This window comes from Muscardinus avellanarius (assembly GCF_963383645.1).
Source record: "Muscardinus avellanarius genome assembly, chromosome: 7".
Taxonomy (NCBI): Eukaryota; Metazoa; Chordata; class Mammalia; order Rodentia; family Gliridae; genus Muscardinus; species Muscardinus avellanarius.
This window is the reverse complement of record NC_137793.1, coordinates 56,203,701-56,223,794: the sequence shown is the minus strand read 5'-3', so window position 1 is coordinate 56,223,794 and position 20,094 is coordinate 56,203,701. Positions and strand designations below refer to the sequence as shown.

General features: G+C 37.8%; 1 protein-coding gene across 1 annotated transcript in view; it reads right to left on the bottom strand.

The window, feature by feature from the left end:
• The window catches only part of BICC1 (BicC family RNA binding protein 1), a gene marked incomplete at its 3' end in the record, with an annotated part of 354,822 nt that overhangs the window by 117,810 nt on the left and 216,918 nt on the right, over positions 1-20,094 (bottom strand). The window contains exon 3 of the mRNA XM_080698910.1: positions 17,321-17,390. Coding sequence (XP_080555036.1) covers positions 17,321-17,390 — 70 coding nt within the window. The remainder of the gene's footprint in view (positions 1-17,320; positions 17,391-20,094) is intronic.

Below are 20,094 nucleotides of genomic sequence, written 5' to 3'. Positions count from 1 at the left end.
AGGGAATGGGATGGGGATTGGATGAGGGCTTATTGGATGATATGTGCTTGTATATCCTTTCAAGTCTTGTATTCCAAAGTGATGTATGATTACATTAATAATAAATAATTGCCACAAAAATAAAATAAAATAAAATGAAATAAATGTGTAGACCTATCATGCAAGTATGTTTTATCTTTTTGTGTGTGTGGCACTGAGCACTGAACCCAGGGACGTGCTACCATCCAGATATACTCCCAGCCCTCTTTACTTTTTGTTTTAAAACAGGTTCTTTCTAGGTTGTTGAGGCTGTCCTCAAACCTGCAATCTTCCTGTCTCTGCCTTCTGGGTACTGAGATTACAGGTATGTGCCACCACACTTGGCATGTTTTATCTTTTTTACTGAAATTCTGTCAGTTTCCCTCTCGTTGCATATGTATGCTCTTGCTTTGGTAGTCATTGATATAAAATACCCTGATGGCTACTGCTGCAAAAAGAAAGCCACTTAAACCACACAGCAGGCTGTATGAAATGCCCCAGTAGAAATCCAGTGCAATAAAGAAAGCAGGTTCCTAGTAATAAGCTCACTCCTTTAGCTCAGCATTTCTCAACCTTGGACTACTGACATTTTGTGCTGGATAATTCTTTCTTGTTGAGACTCTCTTACACAGGGTATAGAGTTTAGTAGCACCCTGGCCTCTAGCCACGAGTGCCAGTAGTGGCCCTCCTGGCTGTGACAACCAAAAATGTTCCTAGACACTGCCAAAGTCACCCTAGGTTTAAAGTCACTACATCTAGATAAAAGTATATAAATCTCAGAAAAATCATTAATAAGTTACAAAAAAGGAGAAAATGAAATAAAGATATTTTAAAAGGGGAAAATATATACTGAAATTTTTCTAAAAGGCGTCTTTTTTTTTTTTTTTTTTGGACTGGGGATCGAACCCAGGGTGATGCACTTGCCAGCCAAGCGCTTTGCCACTGAGCTGTATCTCAGCCCTATACTAAAATTTTTAAAAATAGACATTCTAGAAGCTTCTAAAATCTTGATAGGTATTACCTGGACTATCGTGTGTGTGTGTGTGTGTGTGTGTGTGTGTGTGTGAGAGAGAGAGAGAGAGAGAGAGAGAGAGAGAGAGAGAGAGAGAGACTGACTCTGAGGATTGCACCCAGGGGCATTTTACCTCTAAGCTACACCCCCAGCCCTATTTTTTATTCTTTATTTTGAAACAGAGTCTCACTGAGTTGAAAAGGGCCTTACTAAATAAGTAGCTGAGGCTGCCAACAAACCACTATCCTCTAGTCTCAGCCTCCCAAATGCTGGGATTATAAGCACATGCCACCATACCTGGCTTATTTTTTATTTTTTAAAAGAGGGACTCACTAAGCTGTGGAGGACCTAAGTAGCTGAGGCTGGCTGAGAATTTGAGATATTCCCGTTTCAGCCTCCCAAGTACTGAGATAAACACCACCATGTACAGCTTAAGATGGACTTTTTAAAATTTCCCTTTTATATACCTTTAAAAAGTACCCTCTTCTTAAAGACTAAGTTATTATTGATCACAATCTTCACAGGTACTTTAAAATGCTGGTAAAAGTGTCATGCTAATATCTATGACTATTTTTTTTAACACAGACATTATTTTTTAGCAAATCTTAGTGAGAAGTCCAAAGTATTCTCTTTGCCCCTCACCCATATGGGTATAGATCTCCCACTGTCAATATCAGAATCTATTCCATGAGTTTTAACAAATGCATAATGACACATGTCCATCATTATAGATCATAAAGAGTAATTTCACATACCAAATAACCTTATGTGTTCTACCTATTCACCCCTCTTCTTAAAACCCTGGCAACCACTGATCTTTTTAGTATCTGCATGGTTTTGCTTTTCCTAGAATGTTAGATAGCTATAATCATACAGTATTGTAGCCCTTTTCAATTAGCTTCTTTCATTTAGTAGTACGCTTATTTTTATTTTTATTTTTTGGTGGTACTGGAGTTCCTGGAAGCCCTTGTACCTCCAGGCTACACTCCCAGACCTATTTTATACTTTTTTATTTTTGGAAATAGGGTCTCTTAAGCCAGCGGGGCTGGCTTCGAAACAGCCTGATCCTCTTGTCTCCGCCTCCCAAGCGTGGAAATTACAAGCATGCACCACCATGCCTGGCCAGTAGTACACATTTAATATTCCTCCGCGTACTTGCATGGCTTAACAGCTCATTCTTTCTAGCGCCAAGCAATATTTCATTGTATGAAAGTAGCATGTTTGTCTATTCCTATTAAAGGACATATTAGTGGTTCCAAGTTTTAATAATCATGAATAAAGCTTCTATAGGCCTCTATGTGAAATATCTATATAGACATAACTTTTATTTTATATACTTTATTTTTTTAGTTATTTATTTTTGGTGCATTATATTTGTACATCATAGTGGGATAAAAAAAAAAACTTGTGTAAACATACTTGCACACATCACCCAGTGAGCCCCCATTCAATCCCCATCCCCTTCCCTTCCTAACCCTCATTCTCCCATGCTTGGCTTAATGATTGATATCGATACTTCTGTCTAAATACACCATGTGCCTCAGAGAGCTTTTTTCCCCTCACCTCCCATCTCCTCAGTCAGATTGCCTTATTTGCTCCTCTATAGGTTCTCCTTTTTCACCTGGAGCTCCTCCTTATGACCCATTTCACTTTAGCTTTCACATATTAGTGAAAGCATCCAATTCCTTACTTTTTGCAACTGACTAATTGCTCAGCATAATGTCCTCCAGTTCAAATACATTTCCCTGAAAATGCTGTAATTGTATGTTTTTTTATGGCTGAGTGAAACTCCATTGTGTACATATCCCATAGTTTTGTAATCCATTCATCCATTGATGGACATCTTGGCTGGTTCCATACTTTGGCAATGGTGAATTGTGCAGCTATGAACATAGATACGCAAGGATTAGTGTGACAGTTTGGTTTTCTTTCTTTTGGATAGATACCCAGAAGTAGTATTGCTGGGTCAAATGGTAGATGTGTTCCCATTCTTCTGAGGATCCTCCATAATGTTTTCCAAAGTGGTTGCACTAGTTTGCAATCCCACCAACAATGTTTTAGAGTTCCCACTTCTCCACATTCTTGCCAGCATCTGTTGTTGTTTGTGTTTTGAATGACTGCCATTATAGTTGAAGTTAGGTGAAATCTCAGGGTAGTTTTGATTTGCATCTCTGATTGCCAATGATGTTGAGCATTTTTTCATGTATTTATTGGCCATTTGAATTTGTTCTTTTGTGAAGTATCTATTAAGTTCACTTGCCAATTTTTTAATTGGAGTATTTGTTTTTCTGGTGTTGAGTTTCTTGAGCTCTCTGTATATTCTAGATATTAGTCCTCTGTCTGAGGAATAGGTGGCAAAAATCTTTTCCAATTCTGTTGGCTCTCAGTTGAGGATCTTGGCAGTTTCCTTTGCTGAACAGAAGCTCTTCAGCTTCATGCAGTCCCACATATTGATTCACCTTTTTGTTTCTTGTGACTCTGGGGTCTTGTTGAGAAAGTTATTATATGTGCCAATGTACTGCAGTGTTGGACCTATGCCCTCTTCAAGTTCCTCTTCAAGATTCAAGTTCCATCTTGAATTGACTTTTGTGCAGGGTGAGAAGGTGGGATTTAATTCCATTTTTCTGCATATGGATAGCCAGTTTTACCAACACTATTTTTTGAACAGACTGTCTTTTTTCCATTGTATGTTTTTGGCCCCTTTGTCAAATATCAGTTGGCTGTGAGTGTGTGGTTTTGTTTCTGAGTCTTCTAACCTGCTCCATTGGTCTATGTAACAAAATCTGTCTAAACAATTTATAACAAATTATGAACATATTTTCCTCCTAAATCCATCTTCCAGAAGTTGTTTAACATAAGGACAGATAAAAATCTGGTGATTTATAAATATCCACCAAGTGCCAACTATATGTTGAACAAAGCACTAGGGACACAGTAATCAACAAACTCTGTTTGAACTTTATCCTCTAGAGGACTAACCATACACTACCCTGCTCTACAGCCTCTCTTTGTCACCCATGTTACATCGCACATACACAAGCAGTGACATGTACGACTGATAGTTTCATTAGATAATATTCCTTACACTCTGTTTTCTTTTCTAATTTAGTTGGGAGTATTTTGGGCTGGTTATAACTAACTAAATTAACTTTAGATACCCCAACAGATTGCAGCCCACCACAGGAAACACTTTGTCCAACATCTCACACCATCCCATGTCTGACCTTTGAGCACTGCTGCACAAAGGCTTCCACTGACTACTCCAAGTGTGTATACATTCAACAATATCCTTTTCCTCTGGAAAAAACTGCAGTTTTCTAAAGTTTCTTTCAAGCTGAAGTTTTCAATTAGATACATTTCTTCTGATGAAATATATCTAAAAATAAAATTTCATGGAATTTTGAGTAATTTTTTGTTTATTCAGGGAGAAAGAAAAGAGCCAAACTTGGTACCAGGTTTCACCCAAACCAGGATATGCCAAGCAATCAGTCAACGTTTCATTCCTGCTCACCCTAAGGTATTTCAGTCTTCATCTGATGACCACTTTCAAAGGCCTATTTCTATCACTTTGTTTAACTCTACAATAAAGCTTCATTAATGTTGACCTTGTTTAGTTGAAATTTGGAATAAAAACTTTAAACAGTTTTTTCTCACATTTACCTTTGCCAATCTAAGAAGAAAGAGACTGATGAGCAAATTAAGAGCAAAAAGAGTTTGTAAGAAAAATATTTACATTATTTAAGAGAACAAATTCATATAGCATCATGGAGTTCACAGCATAATTATTCCATTCTGATAAATTCTCATTACAAATTGCTTTTATCACTTTTCACTTTTATCTATCTATTAAGGCAGGTCTGGCAGGAATTCTACCTGGGAACATGATCAAACTTCTTCAAGATGCTATTGTAATCTGCATTTATTTTAAAACAGGCTGTGATTCAGAATAGCATATTAAAAAACTTAACAAGTGCCTATAGGCATTCTATGTTAGTAAAGTTGTACTCTACTAAATAACCTAATCCTTAAATACTGATTTCAGAAGCATAAACCTCAAGATTTTCTATGAAGACAGTTCAGCTATTCTGACTTTAAGAATTTGAAATGTTTTATTCCTTAATATACAAAATCAATTTGTGTTGTACAAAAGAGGCACTAGGTATTGCTTTGTTTTTCTCAATCATGACCCCCACTGAGACAATCCTAGAGTCATCTATTTAAATGTCCACTATCAAACTAAGATGGTGACTTAGAGTGAGACAGCAGGATTCAAGTGCACTGAGATTTGAAACTCAACTACTGGAAAGACTGCTTTTGGATAACAGAAGAAAAGCAGCACCCCCCCCCCCCAATAAAACAACAACAACCAAAAAAACAACTAACTCAACAACAACAAAAAAAGAAAGTTGAAAAGTGGTGGAACCAGAACCAGAATAAAGAGTAGAGACCTGTATATCACTCCACATCCTATCTGGGGAGCGGAGATGGGAGAGCTGTATAGTGTCATCTAGATCATGCTGTGCTGGAGGAACTGGCAGCTGCTTCCAGAGACCCCGGGAAGAAACTGTGGATTGTTATGAGGCTGACTACAGATCATCTGTAGAAGTGATCAGCACTCCACCACGTGCTCGCAGGGACCAGGCAGATCAGATGATCCGGTTGGATACCATGGCGACAGCTGAACCCATCTCTTTTGGCAGCGATCCAGAGCAGCAGCCATCAACTGTAAGTTAACAAATCATTCCAGCATGGGAATCTGGCTATGCCCAGTCACAGGGACTTACAGGGCAAGAAAATAGACTCACAGGGCCTTGCAAACCATTCCTATGAAGGATGCAGAAGTGCAACCTACCATTCAACAGATAAACAGGAGGGAACTGCAGTCCGCAGTTTGTGAAACCATTATAGTATCTCCAGGGATCGCCGTGGGACAACAAACAGTGGTGTTAGACAGAAATAGCTCAGTCTGCTGAGTGGCAGGCTCAGAAAGAATGAACTTGCACCTGGCCATGTTTGGGCACCACAAAGCACTAGCACCAGAAGCCAGCAAGGGCCCCCAGGAGTGGTGTCCCTGAGGCTAAGGAACTCAGCCTCCCACGCCCCCAACTTAGAACCATGCATTCTCTTCCTGTCAGATCTTGGGCTTTGGGTAGAAAGCGGCAGCAGCATCATATCAGACACACTGCACCAAGTAGCTTGGGTATCACTTGATCACAGCCAAAAGCTGGGAATTCAATACTTTCTCTGCCAGCAGAGTTTGTACCTGGCATGCATGGAGGCTAGTGACTGAAAGTACCTCACATGACCATAGCAAGCAGATATGAAGTAGAGTCTCAGAGGCCATCAAAGCTCAGCAAACTGGACCATAAGTTCAGAACATACCAATAAAAATCACTGGCTTTGCTGAGCCTAAGCTCACTATTCAGAGGCTGGAGGTCATCACTCTGCGGTATCACAGGCTTGCAAGCAGCAATGCAGCAATGGTCTCTGGGGTACATTAAGTCTCAACCAGCAGGCTGCAGGCCCTGAATAGCATATCATAGTCTCTGGCCCTGTGGAGTCTGGGCAAGAAAAGCACAGTGACCTGTAGCTAATCAGAGACTCCTGCTTACCTGCACTAAGAACTATATATAGTTAAAGAGGCTCTGTGGGACAAACTCAGAAGTTTGAATATATGAGTCAGATTTATAAGAATGAATATATATTCCCAGCACAGACCTTATTATTAAGGGGAAGCAAATAAACATAGGACTCACACACTAAGAGGAAGATGCCAAGACAATGGAAACACATACCTGAGAAATTTGAAAATATGAGAGCAAGGAATAGTGAGGAAAAAATAAATTCCCAAATCTCAACCAAAAGGGAGATCATCAATACTGATCTACAAAAAAAATGCAAGAAATCCGAATTTTGATCTTCAATATGATGAAAGGCCTCAGAGAAAGTATACAGGAAATGAAGAAGGAAATTGAGATATTAAAAAAGAAACAGGAAGAGGTCATGAATGAAATTAATTAGTCAATAAAATAACTGAAGACCGTAATAGAAAAAAATTCTAGTAGGGTAGAAGACATGGAAAACAGGGTATCACCAATAGAACACAGTTCATTCAAAACTAGAAGAACAATTAACAGTATACATAAGACATTACAACACAACCTAAACATCTAACAATTATGAGACAATACAAAATTCCTGACTTACGGATAAAAGGCATTGAAGAAGGGATAGAGGCACAAAACAAAGGTATCTGTAATCTCTTAAGAGAAGTAATTTCAGAGAATTTTCCAAACATATAAAAAGACTTGGAAATTCACATGCAGGAAACATACAGAACACCATTAAGAAAAGATCAAAGAAGACTCTTTCCATGCCATATAATAATCAAAAAGACTAATATAGAGGCCAAGAAGAATTCTTATAAGCAATGAGAACAAAAGAAAGGGTGACATTGAGAGGCAAAAATGTAAAAATAAAAATCACTCCAGACTTCTCAACTAAAGTCATGAATGTCAGGAGGGACTGGTATGAAGTACTCCAAACACTGGAAGAAAATAACTTCTAATCAAGACTTCTATATCCAGCAAAGATATAATTCAAAACTGATGAAGAAATAAAAACATTCCAAGATAAGCAAACATGTAAAAAATTCATGACTACTAAGCCAACACTAGAGAAAATACTTAAAGAAATAAATTATAAAAAGAAAAGAGAAGCAAATTCCAAAACCAGAGAAAGAAATAAATTCCAGCAGGCGGGCAACTAAGCAAAGAAGAAATAACACTATAACGAACAGAATATAGAACAAAAAAAAATTGACAGGAAACAATACTGAACATCAAAAGGCTTAACTCTCTAATTTAAAGACAGAGACTGGCAATGTGGATTAAAAAACATAATTTAACTATATGTTGCTTGCAAGGAACTCACCTTATAGCCAAAGATATCCAGAGGCTACATGTGAAAGGATGGGAAAAAGACCATGCAAATGGAGACCTAAAACAAGCAGGGGTAGCAACACTGATATCTGATAAAACAAGACTTTAAGCAGCCATGATGTCACATACTTGCAATCCCAGTACTTGGAAGGCTGAGTCAGGAGGATCACATGTTTGTGGCTAGCCTCAGCTCCTTAGTGAGGCCCTCTACAACTCAGTGAGAGTCTGTTTCAAAATAAAGAATAAAAAAAAAAAATAGAGCTACGGGTGCAGCTCAGAGGTAGATGCCCTTAGGTTCAAACCCCAATACTGCCAAAAATAAAAAAAATAAATAAAAAGAAAGACTTAAAGCTAAAACACATCAGAAGAGGCAAAGTAGAATAATAATTATTAATAAAGGAACAATCCAGCATGAAGATATAATGATCATAAATATTTACATCCCAAATAAGGGTGCACCCACATATGTAAAACAAACTCTTTGCTACATTAGGTCTTAAGTAGACCCCAATACAATATTGGGGGACTTAAAAACACCACGCATGCCACTATATTGAACCTCCAGACAAAAGGTGAGAAAAAAATTCTTCAGACCTATAGAACACTATAAACCAAATGAACCTAAGAGTCATATACAGAATATTTCAACCAGCAACAGCTGAATACATATTCTTTTCAGCTGCCCATAGAACCTTCTCCAAACGAGATCATATTGTAAGCACCAGCAAATTCACAAGATGTAATATACTGCCCTGAATCTTTTCAGATTACAATAAAATGAAAGTAGAAATCAACAACAGGAAGACAAAAGGAAATTACATCAATACATAAATATTGAATAATACACTCTTGAATGAGAATTGGATAAAAGCAAAAATAAGAAGAGAAATAAAAATACCTGGAATCAAATGAAAATAGAGACATGGCAGGCCAAAATCTATGGGACACTTTGAAGGTGGTGTTAAGAGAAAAATTTATAGCACTAAGTGACCACATACAACAGAAATTCACCACATAATCTAATGACACACCTTAAGGACCTAAAAAAACAGAAACATTCTAATTCCAAAGTTAGAAGAAGGCAAAAAATAATTAAAATCAGAGCAGAAACAATACAAAGGATCAATAAATCAAAAAGCTGGTTCTTAGCACTGGGCGTGGTGGCCCACGCTTGTAATCCCCGTTCTTGGGAGGTGGAGACAGGAGTATCGTGCAGGTTCGAAGCCAGCCATGCTGGCTTAAGAGACCCTGTTTCCAAATAAAAATATATAAAAAAATAGGTCTGGGAGTGTAGCCCGGAGGTAGAAAGGCTTCCAGGAACCCTAGTATTAAAAAACAAACAAACAAACAAACAAAAAATCCCTGGTTCTTTGAAAAGATTAACAAAATTGACAAACCCCTAGCCAAACTAACCAAAAGGAGAGAATCAACCCAAATTATTAAAATCAGAAATAAAAAAGAAGATATCTCCATCGATAGTGGGGAAATTCAGAGGATCATCAGAAACTATTTTGAAAATTTATATTCCAGTAAACTCAAAAACATAGAAGAAATCTATAGATTTCTAAACACATATAACCCACCTAAACTGAACCAAGAGGATACAGAAAATCTAAATCAACCAATAGCAAGCAAAAAAATAGAAACAGGAATAAAAATTCTTGCATCAAAGAAAAGCCCAGGTCCAGACAGGTTTTCAGCTGAATTCTACAAAACTTTTAGAAAAGAAGTAAACTCAATACTTCACAAGTTATCCCATGACATCAAAAGAGATGGAATTCTCCCAAGCTCCTTTTAGGAAGCCACTATCACATTAATATAAAAATAATAATAAAGACACATCAGGAAAAGAAAATTATAGATCAATGTCACTAATAAACATACATGCAAGAATTCTAAACACAATACTGGCTATGTGCATTCAAAACCACATCAAGAAAATTGTACACCATGACCAAGTAAGTTTCATCCCAGGAAAGTAAGGTCAGTTCAACTTACTCAAATCAATATATGTTATTTATATCAATAGATGCTGAAAAGGCATTTGACAAAATATTAAAACCATTGCAGGGCCAGGTGTAGTGGCACACGCTTGTAATCCCCGTGTTTGGGAGGTGGAGACAGGAGGATTGTGCAGGTTCGAAGCCAGCTGCGCTGGCTTAGGCGACCCTGTTTCCAAAAGTATAAAATATGTCTGGGAGTGTAGCCCGATGTACAAGGGCTTCCAGGAACCCCAGTACCACAAAAAAAATGCAGAAAATTGGAATAGAAGGAAAGCATCTCAATATAATTAAAGCAATGTACAATAAACCCAAAGTCAACATCATATTGAACAGAGAAAACGTGAAGAAATTCCTTCTAAAGTGAGGAACAAGACAAGGATGCTCACCATCACCACTCCTTTTCAATATATTCTTCAAGACTCTTGCCAGAGCAGTAAGACAAGAGAGTATCAAAATAATTCAAATAGAAAAAAAGAATTAAAATTATCTCTGCAGATGACATAACTGTATATCTAGAAGACCTAACAAACTCAAACAAAAGACTACTGGACCTAATTAACAGTGACTTCATCAAAGTAGCAGGATTAAAAAAAAATAAACCTTAAAAATGAGTAACTTTCCTTTTTTTTGTGTGTGTGGGTCTGGGGATGGAACCCAGGGGCATTTGACCTCCGAGCTACACCCCCTGTCCTATTTTTTATTCTTTATTTTTGAAACAGGCTCTCACTAAGTTGCAGAGGACCTCACTAAGTAGCTGAGGCTATCCTCAAACCACGATCCTCCGATCTCAGCTTTCTGAATGCTGGGATTAAAAGCATGCACCACCACATAGAGCTAAAAATGAGCAACTTTTCTATATGACAACCATGTCCATGGAGAAAAAAATTCAGAAAACAATTCTATTCACAATAACCTCAAAACAAGTAAAATACCTTGGAATAAACCTAATCAAAGAAGCAAAAGACCTCTAAAATGAAAATTGTAAAACACCAAAGAAAGAAATCTAAGAATACCTTGGAAGATGGGAAGATCTCCTTTGCTCTTGGATAGGCAGAATAAATATCATCAAAATGGCCACTATATCAAAAAATGATCTATAGTGTCAATGCAATTCCTATAAAAATACCAATGTCATTCTTCACAGACCTAGAGAAATCTGTCGTGAATTTCATGTGGAGAAACAATGGACCCAGAACAGCCAAAGGAATATTCAGCAATATGAACCATGTGAAGGGTATCACAATTCCTGACTTTAAATTATATTACAAAGCAATAATAATAAAATGGCATGGTATCAGCACAAAAATAGGCACATGGACCAATGGAACAGAACAGAAGATACAGAAACAAATCCATACACTTATAGTCAGTTGATCTTGGACAAAGGAGCCAAATCCATATGTTAGAGAAAGGACAGACTTTTCAACAAATGGTGCTTGGAAAAGTGGCATTTGCAGAAAAATGAAACTAATTCTTGATCTTTCACCCTGCACAGGATCAAACCAAGATGGATCAAAGACCTGGAAGTTAGACCAGAGTCTGTAAAGCTATTAGAGGAGGTCATAGGTTCAACACTCCAACATATAGGCACAGGTGGAAACTTTATCAACAAGATCTCCAAAGCTCAGGAAATTTTAAAAAATCAATATGTGGGATGGCATCAAACTAAAAAGTTTCTGCTCATCAAAGAAAATAATTAAGAGCCTAAAGAGAAAGCTTACAGAATAGGAGATCTTTACCAGCTATCCTCTGACAGAGCACTGATATCCAGGATATACAAAGAATTTAAAAGACTACACCAGAAAAACAAATAACCCAATTAAAAAATGGGCAACTGAATTGAATAGATATTTCACAAAAGAAGAGATACAAATGGTCAAGATACATAAAAAAATGTTCAACATCATTAGCAAATAGAAAGATGAAAATCAAAACTACTCTGAGATTCCATCTAACTCAATCAGAACAGCACTCATAAGAAAGTCAAGTAACAATAAATGTTGGAAAGAATGTGGGGAAATAGGAATTCTTTTACACTCCTGGTGGGAGTGGAAACTAGTTCAGGCACTATGGAGATCAATATGGAGATTCTTTAGAAAACTGGAAACAGATCCACCATATATGATCTGACTATACTATTCCTGGGTAGCTTTCCAAAGGGGTTGAAATCAGAGAACTACAGTAATATATGCATACCCATGCTTATAGCAGCACAATTCACAATAGCCAAATTATGAAACCAACCAAGGTGTCCATCAACAGATAAATGGATTACAAAATTATGAAAAACACACAATGTAATTACACTCAGCAATAAAGAAGAAAAATGTCATTTGCAAGAAGATGGAAGGATGTGGAGAACATTAAGATTAGCCAATCACAAAAAGCAAAGAGTCATGCATTTTCTCTAATATACATAAGCTAGGGAATAATTGGGATACCAGAGGGACTTCAAATAATGAATGAGAAACCTCACTGAGCCAGGGAGGAAGAGTAGGGGAGGAGAAAGACTAAGGTTCATTAATGGAAATTCTACCATGGAATATGTATATACATGTGAATATGCCAAGGTTAATCTGGGTACTTTGTATTGTGGAGGAGAGAAATGGGGTGGCGGTGGAGTATCAAATGATGTGTGCATGTATGTCACTGTCAACATAAAAGCATAAAAAAAATGCCCACTATCTTTAATCTTAAGTTACTAATTATTTCTGGCTTTAATGAGGATTCATCCTCATTTCAAACACTAAGATTTAAAAAAAAATCTGTGTATCTTGATTTATACCACAAAACATGCACTTCTTTAAAATACACTACATAAATGAAAATATTTCTATTACTCCTCCACCCCCCACACACTATAATCTGTCTACAATATGGTCAAAGGTAAATGCAAGGGGAGCGACAGGGGAAAAGGGCAAGAAGAAGAAAGGATGGGAAGGTATAGAAAGGAAGAAAAAGGATAGAGAGAGGATAAAGACCAAATGTTCTTTTGCTCAAAATTATATTTAGCATAGGCACAGAACAAAGTTATCATCATTCTAAATTTAACCATGTTAACTGACTGTGAAGATAAAAGAAATGTGCCACAAATCCCTAACAGTGCAGTTCTTTGGATGCCAAGAAGCAATTGTTTAAGAGCTTGGCCTATTTTTCAATAGTGGTGATTATCTGCTGCCTGCCACATTTTTTTGGGGGGGTTATTAGAATGAAACTCAGGGGCATTTTCCCTCTGAACTTCACCCCCCCCAAGCCCTATTTAATTTTTATTTGAAACAGAGTCTACTTTGTAGAATATCCTAGGTTGCTGAGGCTGGCCATGAACCTGCAATTCTCCTGTCTCAGCCTCCCAAGTTTTGGGATTACAAGCATGCACTATCACACCTGGCTCCACTGTCACATTCTTAGTAACTAAATCATGATAGTTCTACATCTGGTGATGAGATGTTTTCCATATTCAGTTTTACTATAATAACAACTACAGGTACATTAAATAAATGGATTCCCAGTACTACTCCAAGAACTGCTGGGTAGAATCTCTAGAGAAGAATTTGGATTTCTTAACTTATGGTAAATTAAGAGTGATGGCTTTTTGCCTCTCAGGAAGTATCTTACCAGCACCTTAACCATGGCAGCCAAATAGCTGGCTACTCATATGGCCACTCTAAGAAAGGATTAATGGTTCAACCATAGAGGTTAAGCAGAGATACTGGAAACTAATTTGAAAAGTAAGAGTAGACTGTAATAAGGTTTGTGGGCAGAATGTGTTAAGAGTGGTCATGAAACAAGTCTGTCTAGGCTCAGATATTCAACCAGTAAGCATTGTGAGGATTATGCAATCCCATGAGTGTGTTGTTCCCTAGCACAGTACGGAGATTGATATATATTCCAAATCTTCACATCAGCATGGAATTTAGAATTAAATAATCATCCCAAACATGGCATAGTCTTTAAATACATTCATCTGCTTTGGTCTCTTAAATAATAATAGTTGAGAATGAAGACGACTTAAAGACCATCTCTTCCTCCTACAATATTGAGGGGCAGGAGGAAAGAGCCACATCAGATGAAACAGTAAATAATTACATTCTAAATTCCTCTTGCCATTTTCATTTAACTAACTATAAATTATAGCCAAACAAACTTTATCTTTAAATTTAAAATTGGCTAACAGAGATGTTAGCCAAAAACTGATTCAGCAGCTATGTGTTTACATGAAAAGTGCAATCAAGTAAATTCTGAACAGTAAATTCCTCAGAGGCAAACTTTTGATTCTTTCACCCTTCCTAGTTCATTCTTGGCACATTCTTTCCATTCACTGTGCAGTACTATGCACATTCAGAGCACTTCATAAATAATAAAAAATAAACTGAAGTCTGTAGACCTGAGCCCGGAGGGATCAATTCTTAGGCACAACTCCAAAGGTTAACTTTCACCATGTGAAACTTATTCCAAATACTCTTAGATATACTGGTGAAACATTTTTATTTCCAAAGCAAAACATACACAATAGAAATGTGGGACATCGTTGGCGATTCTGAAAGAGCTGGGTGTGCCAATGGCAAAAACAAACAAACAAACAAACAAACAAAAATCTAAGAGCCTAAAAATAGTCTATTCATCATCTCCAATATTTCCTGTAATCTCTGAAGTTATAACCACATTTTGAGTAAAAATTTAATCAGTTCTTAGTTTCTCAAACAATAGAGGAACTGTAATAGAATGCTACAAGGTGATTGTTTTCTTACATGGATGTTGCAAGAGGATAAGCCATCCAAACTTATTTGGGATTGTTTCAATTCATGTTTCCTTGGGGGAACTGATTAAATTTCACTGTTATTAGGTAAGTAATAAAGTTCATTTCATTCTTTAAATAAAGATACCTGGCAATAAAAGAGAGTCCAGTTTATGTTCAAGTTTCAATTTACACAAGTAGTAGACGAAGGACTTTTAAACAGCCATAGAAGGGGTTAGACCGGTGCTGGGGCCAGCGAGGCCATCATTGGAGCCTGCTGTGAGGCAAGGCCGGTGCTAGGGCCTCCGAGGTTGGGATCAGAGCCTGCCGAGGGGTTAGGCCGATGCCGGGGCCAACGGCCAGCATTGGAGCCTGACAGGAGGCAAGGCTGCTACTGGGACCTCCGAGGCCGGGATTGGGTTAGGCTGGTGTCAGGGCCAGCGAGACCAGAATCAGGGCCTCCCATGAGGCAAGGCCGCTGCTTGAGCCAGCGAGGTCTGGATCAGTCCACCGGGTAGCCAGGCCACTTCTGAGGCCGTCAAGAGTGGGATCAGTACTTGCAACACAGCATGCACAGAGAAATATCACAGAAAATAAAAATCAGATGCTTCCCCTAATCAGCAAAAACTAGGAGGAAACGGGCAACAGGAAGAGGTCAAGTTATAGAAAGGGCCCTATAGTGAAGCAACTAAAGTGACCAATCAGAGGGTATGGAATAGGGGAGGATGGAGCCTCTTTAAAATGCAGGAGGTACATAAACAAATGTATCAAAGTTAATCACCAAACAAGCATGGGATCAAGGGAGGGGGAGAGAATGGGATGGGGGCTGGATGAAGGCTAATTGGATGATGTGTGCTTGTATATCCTCTCAAGTCTTGTATTCCAATGTGATATATGATTACAATGCACCAATTAAAAAATAATAATAAATAAATAAATAAATAAATAAAATATAGAAGTTGTAAGTGTTAAGAATGTTAAGGCTGATGTAATAAGAATGACTTGCAAAATAGTAGTATATAAGGCACCCCTTTTGCTGGAATTGGGGCCCTTGCTAACTCTGTTGAGACAGATGCGCTTGGGTCCAGGTTCGAACCTGTAATAAAGTGTGACCATTACAAAAAAATAAAAAAATAAAAAAATAAACAGCCATAAAAAGACAGGTAAATAGCCCACTAATGGCAAAGTTTCTTTGTAGAATAGTACAAAATGCCCCAAAATTTCATTAAAGTTACTGAAAATTAATTAAGAACAAATTCTATAGCAACTGACAAATATAAGGTTTGACAAAGATATGGAATTACATGTGAAAATTTACCATGTTTTTTATGACTGCTTAGCACTTAATTCCCAATTTCTTGCCATTATGATCACAAACTAAAAGGTAACAAGATCAGAGTTTGTATAAGATAATTCCATGTGATGAGTAACTCTAATAAAATGAAGTTAAAAGAACAAAAATCTGGACTAAAATAAGAAAGAAAATTGAGAAATTGTGTAGTACTTACTATCATTTAACAATAAAAGTCCTAGTGGGAAGGGACAACAATATAAAACTAAACATTAACAATAAAACTAAACATTAACAGAAGAACCAGACCACAGGGGATAGCACAGCTTACACAATCACTGCATTTGAATTGTTGCATGGTATTTATCATTATCTCCTGATGACTACATGCATTTGTACCCGTCTTAAAGAAATATACACAACAAAGTTGTTGAAACTGAGGTCAAGCTTTTAAAAAATCCAGAAAAATGTATACTGACAGATCATATTTGAAAATACTATGTAATCTTAAAAGGGGAGAAGGAAAATCCCTAAGGAAGGCTATACTTTCATTCCAACCATTGTGAATTGGCTAGTGTCCTGAAGGGTAAGACAGAGAACTAGCAAAGGAAATGCTCAGCCTGAGGAAATCTGGTAGAGTCTTCACTGTCCCAGGGGAGCAAAAGCAGCACTCTAGAAAGGAAATCTAGCTAGGTGGGGTGGCCTATGATCCCAGGACCTGGGAGGCTGAGACAGAAGATTAAAGAACTTTAGCAATACAGTGAGATTCTCAGCAACCTAGTGAGACATTGTATCAAAACAAACAAAAGAAGGGCTGGGCAAGAGGATGTAGGTAGAATACCCCTGGGTTCAATCCCCAGTAAAACACCACACACACACACACACACACACACACACACACACACACACACACACACGGAAATCTAAAGTTTGTATCACATTGAAGTGGGGAAGCAGCTATCAAATCTTTGTAGTAAATAAAAAAGAGAACTCTAAAGCGTAACGATGGGAGTTTAAGTGTTGAAAACACATTATTATATGCAGTGTTTCCTTGACTCATAGCTGAGTGAATGGATATCCTTGAGATTCTAGGTTGTTATAATATTGTAACATTTCTATTATAATATTAATACTTAAAATATTTTGTTGTGGAAAACTAGATAGTATTAATTGTGAGGATCCTTCCAAAGTGTTATTTGACAAATATTTTCAGACAAAACTGATAAGAATACAGCTTGGCTGGTTTTCTCCCTAGTAAGCCTGCAAAAATTCCATCACCTCAGCTGTCAAAACTGCCAATTTCTCTCCCTTGCAATTTACCTTTCTTAGATTTGGCTCCGATCTTTAGTTTTGATGGCCAGGCAATCTGTGTGTTTGTTTCCTCCATGATCTGTACAAAAAATTAAGATAGAAATATTGACTCAATTATTGTATTTACAGATAAGACTCCCCCACCAAAAAAAGGGCTTATTTTCAAGTCTCTAGCTTGATGATACAACAAAATGATCTCATTTTAAAACAACGCAAAAACAATAGAAAAAAACCTAGGGAAAAATGTTTTTATAAAGCTTTAATCTATTAGAAATATTCAAGTATTTTGTTACTCTCAGTGTTCCTCTCTAAGATGCTCCACAGTTTTAACAGAGATGAGACCAAAAGTACATGAACAAGTAATTAACTCAACCTGTTGCCAGAACCAACGGAGATGCTTGCGATGAATAAAATTCCCCAAGACTGCCGCCAACGATTGCAACACACCAAACATGATTCTTGTAATACAAAACTGCCTGAGTTAGGCCATACTAAAGATGACTTCCCGAACCATAGGGAAAAGAAAAAACTTGCTTTTGGGCAAGGTTTCATTTTTTCATTAAGACTGATGAAAAACTTCTCAACACAACATCATTTTTAAAACTACATTTCCCACCTTCTTTGGTGCAGGATGGCATGTATGCCATGGTTTCTCGCTACTTATATACATGCTGCTAAAACCAGCCAGGAGGACTTGACACAAAAGTAAGCCAAGCACAAGAATAAGCAAGGGGAACAGGGATAGCAGAGCAGAGACAGTGGACAGTAAACAGAAAACAAAATCTCCACAAGGCTCAGCTTCATTCCTTGCTAATTTTATCACATAAATTCTGCCAAATATAAGTTTATTTTAAAAAATTTATTTTTAATTGATTAAATAATTTACTTATTAATTAATTTTTTTGTGGTACTAAGGAGGGAACCCTTCTACCTCCTGGCTACACTCCCAGACATATTTTTTTAATATATATATTTTATTTGGCAACAGGGTCTTTTAAGCCAGCAAGGCTGGCTTCAAACCTGTGTGATCCTCCTGTCTCTGCCTCCCTAGCGCGGGGATTACAAGCGTGCGTCACCACGCCCGGCTTATTAATTTATTTTTGCAGGTATGGAGATTGAACCCAGGAGTGCTACAACTCCAATTCTTTTTTTTTATTTTCAGGCAAGGTCTCACTAAGTTTCCCAGGCTGGCCTGGAACTTACACATTCCCCTGGTTTCAGCCTCACAAGTGGCCAGGATGACAGACCTACACCACTGCACCCAGCTAATGTTAATTTTTATAACATGAATACAAAATGTACAAAACTAAGAGTAAACAAGTGAATAACTTAATAGGCAAAAAATAGCAACTACCATTTATTAATCATTTAAAATAGAGAATATTTATTTTATAGATTTAGTTAACTAAATTAATGGTGGAACCACTAAAACACATTACAGTGCCTTAACAGTAAGGACCTTTCTTATACTGGGTATTGGCTCCACACTGCACATGCAGCTATGTAGTTAACATGCATCATTATTTCAACACATCTCTTTTATTACAGCCTAGGACTCTCAGTAGATGTTTCAGGCTGGTAATAGATACATGGATTTTATCTATCCATGGTTTGGTTCTTTAAAGCTTGAACCAACATTTTAAAATCAAGGAACTTCACATATTGGATTTCTGGTTCTCTGGAAAACCTGGCAGATTTAGCACATGGAACCAAGACATTTGGCTGCACAGAGGAGCTGCTGCCCTCTGCAGTCAGGGCCAGCAGGCCCTCAGCTGCCCCCGGCAATGGCCACAGCTCTGACTCTGAGGTCAAAAGCCACTTGCCATTATCATTATCACATCTGCATTCCTCATTGTCATCTATCATGGTGTCTGCACGACACACTGATGTCTTGATTTGAAATTGAAAAACAAAAGTAAGACACTGTCTTCACTATGCATAGGTACTGGTTTGGCTCTGTAGCAGGTGAACCTGTTACCCAAGTCCTACAGGACCTGGCCCCTGCATCCTCTCCTCTTATACTCACACCTGTTAATGCAGTTAGTTGTTTTAACCATTAATTTGCTTAATTCTACATCCATATTAAAAAATGAATATTTTCTCCCCAACTTCCTCTGCTCCAGCCACAGTGGCTGTACCTAAAGCAAGCTTTTGGACCCTCGAGTTTGCTCTCATTTGTTCCCCAGACCTTCTTGTCCTGTCCTTCTCATGCCCATCCCTCAGCTGCCACCTTATCCAAGTCACTGTCTCATCCACTCTCACACCACCTCACCCATACCCCTCACTGCCCTTATGTTCTTCCTAGCCCTTACAGCAATTGAGAACCCATCTTCTGTGTTTACTTCTTTATTGTCTGTCTTTACCAAATAGATAATTATACTTTATTCCCTGCATACAGCAAGTACTGGATGTATTTGGGCCAATGAATCTTCACAACACCTTATCTACTCACTAAGAGCAGGTATGTGGAGTCAAGTTCCAGCTCTGCTGCTTTCTAGTTGTGTTACAATGGGCAAATTATATAATTTCTATCAGTCTCATTTCCTCCTCTGAAAAATTATTTAAGAGTAACTGCTCTCAGAGTTGTGATGACTTAATGAGGAAAAACCCAAGCACAGAACTTTGCTCATAGTGAGGGCTCAGTAACATCAGGCCTTGTTAAATACTGACTGCACCATTGGGCATTGCCATAAACACTAGCAATACAACGTAGACAAGCTGGTGCCTACCCTCCCAGAGCTCAGGTTAACCCACCATTGTGGTACCATGTGCCAAGTTGCAAA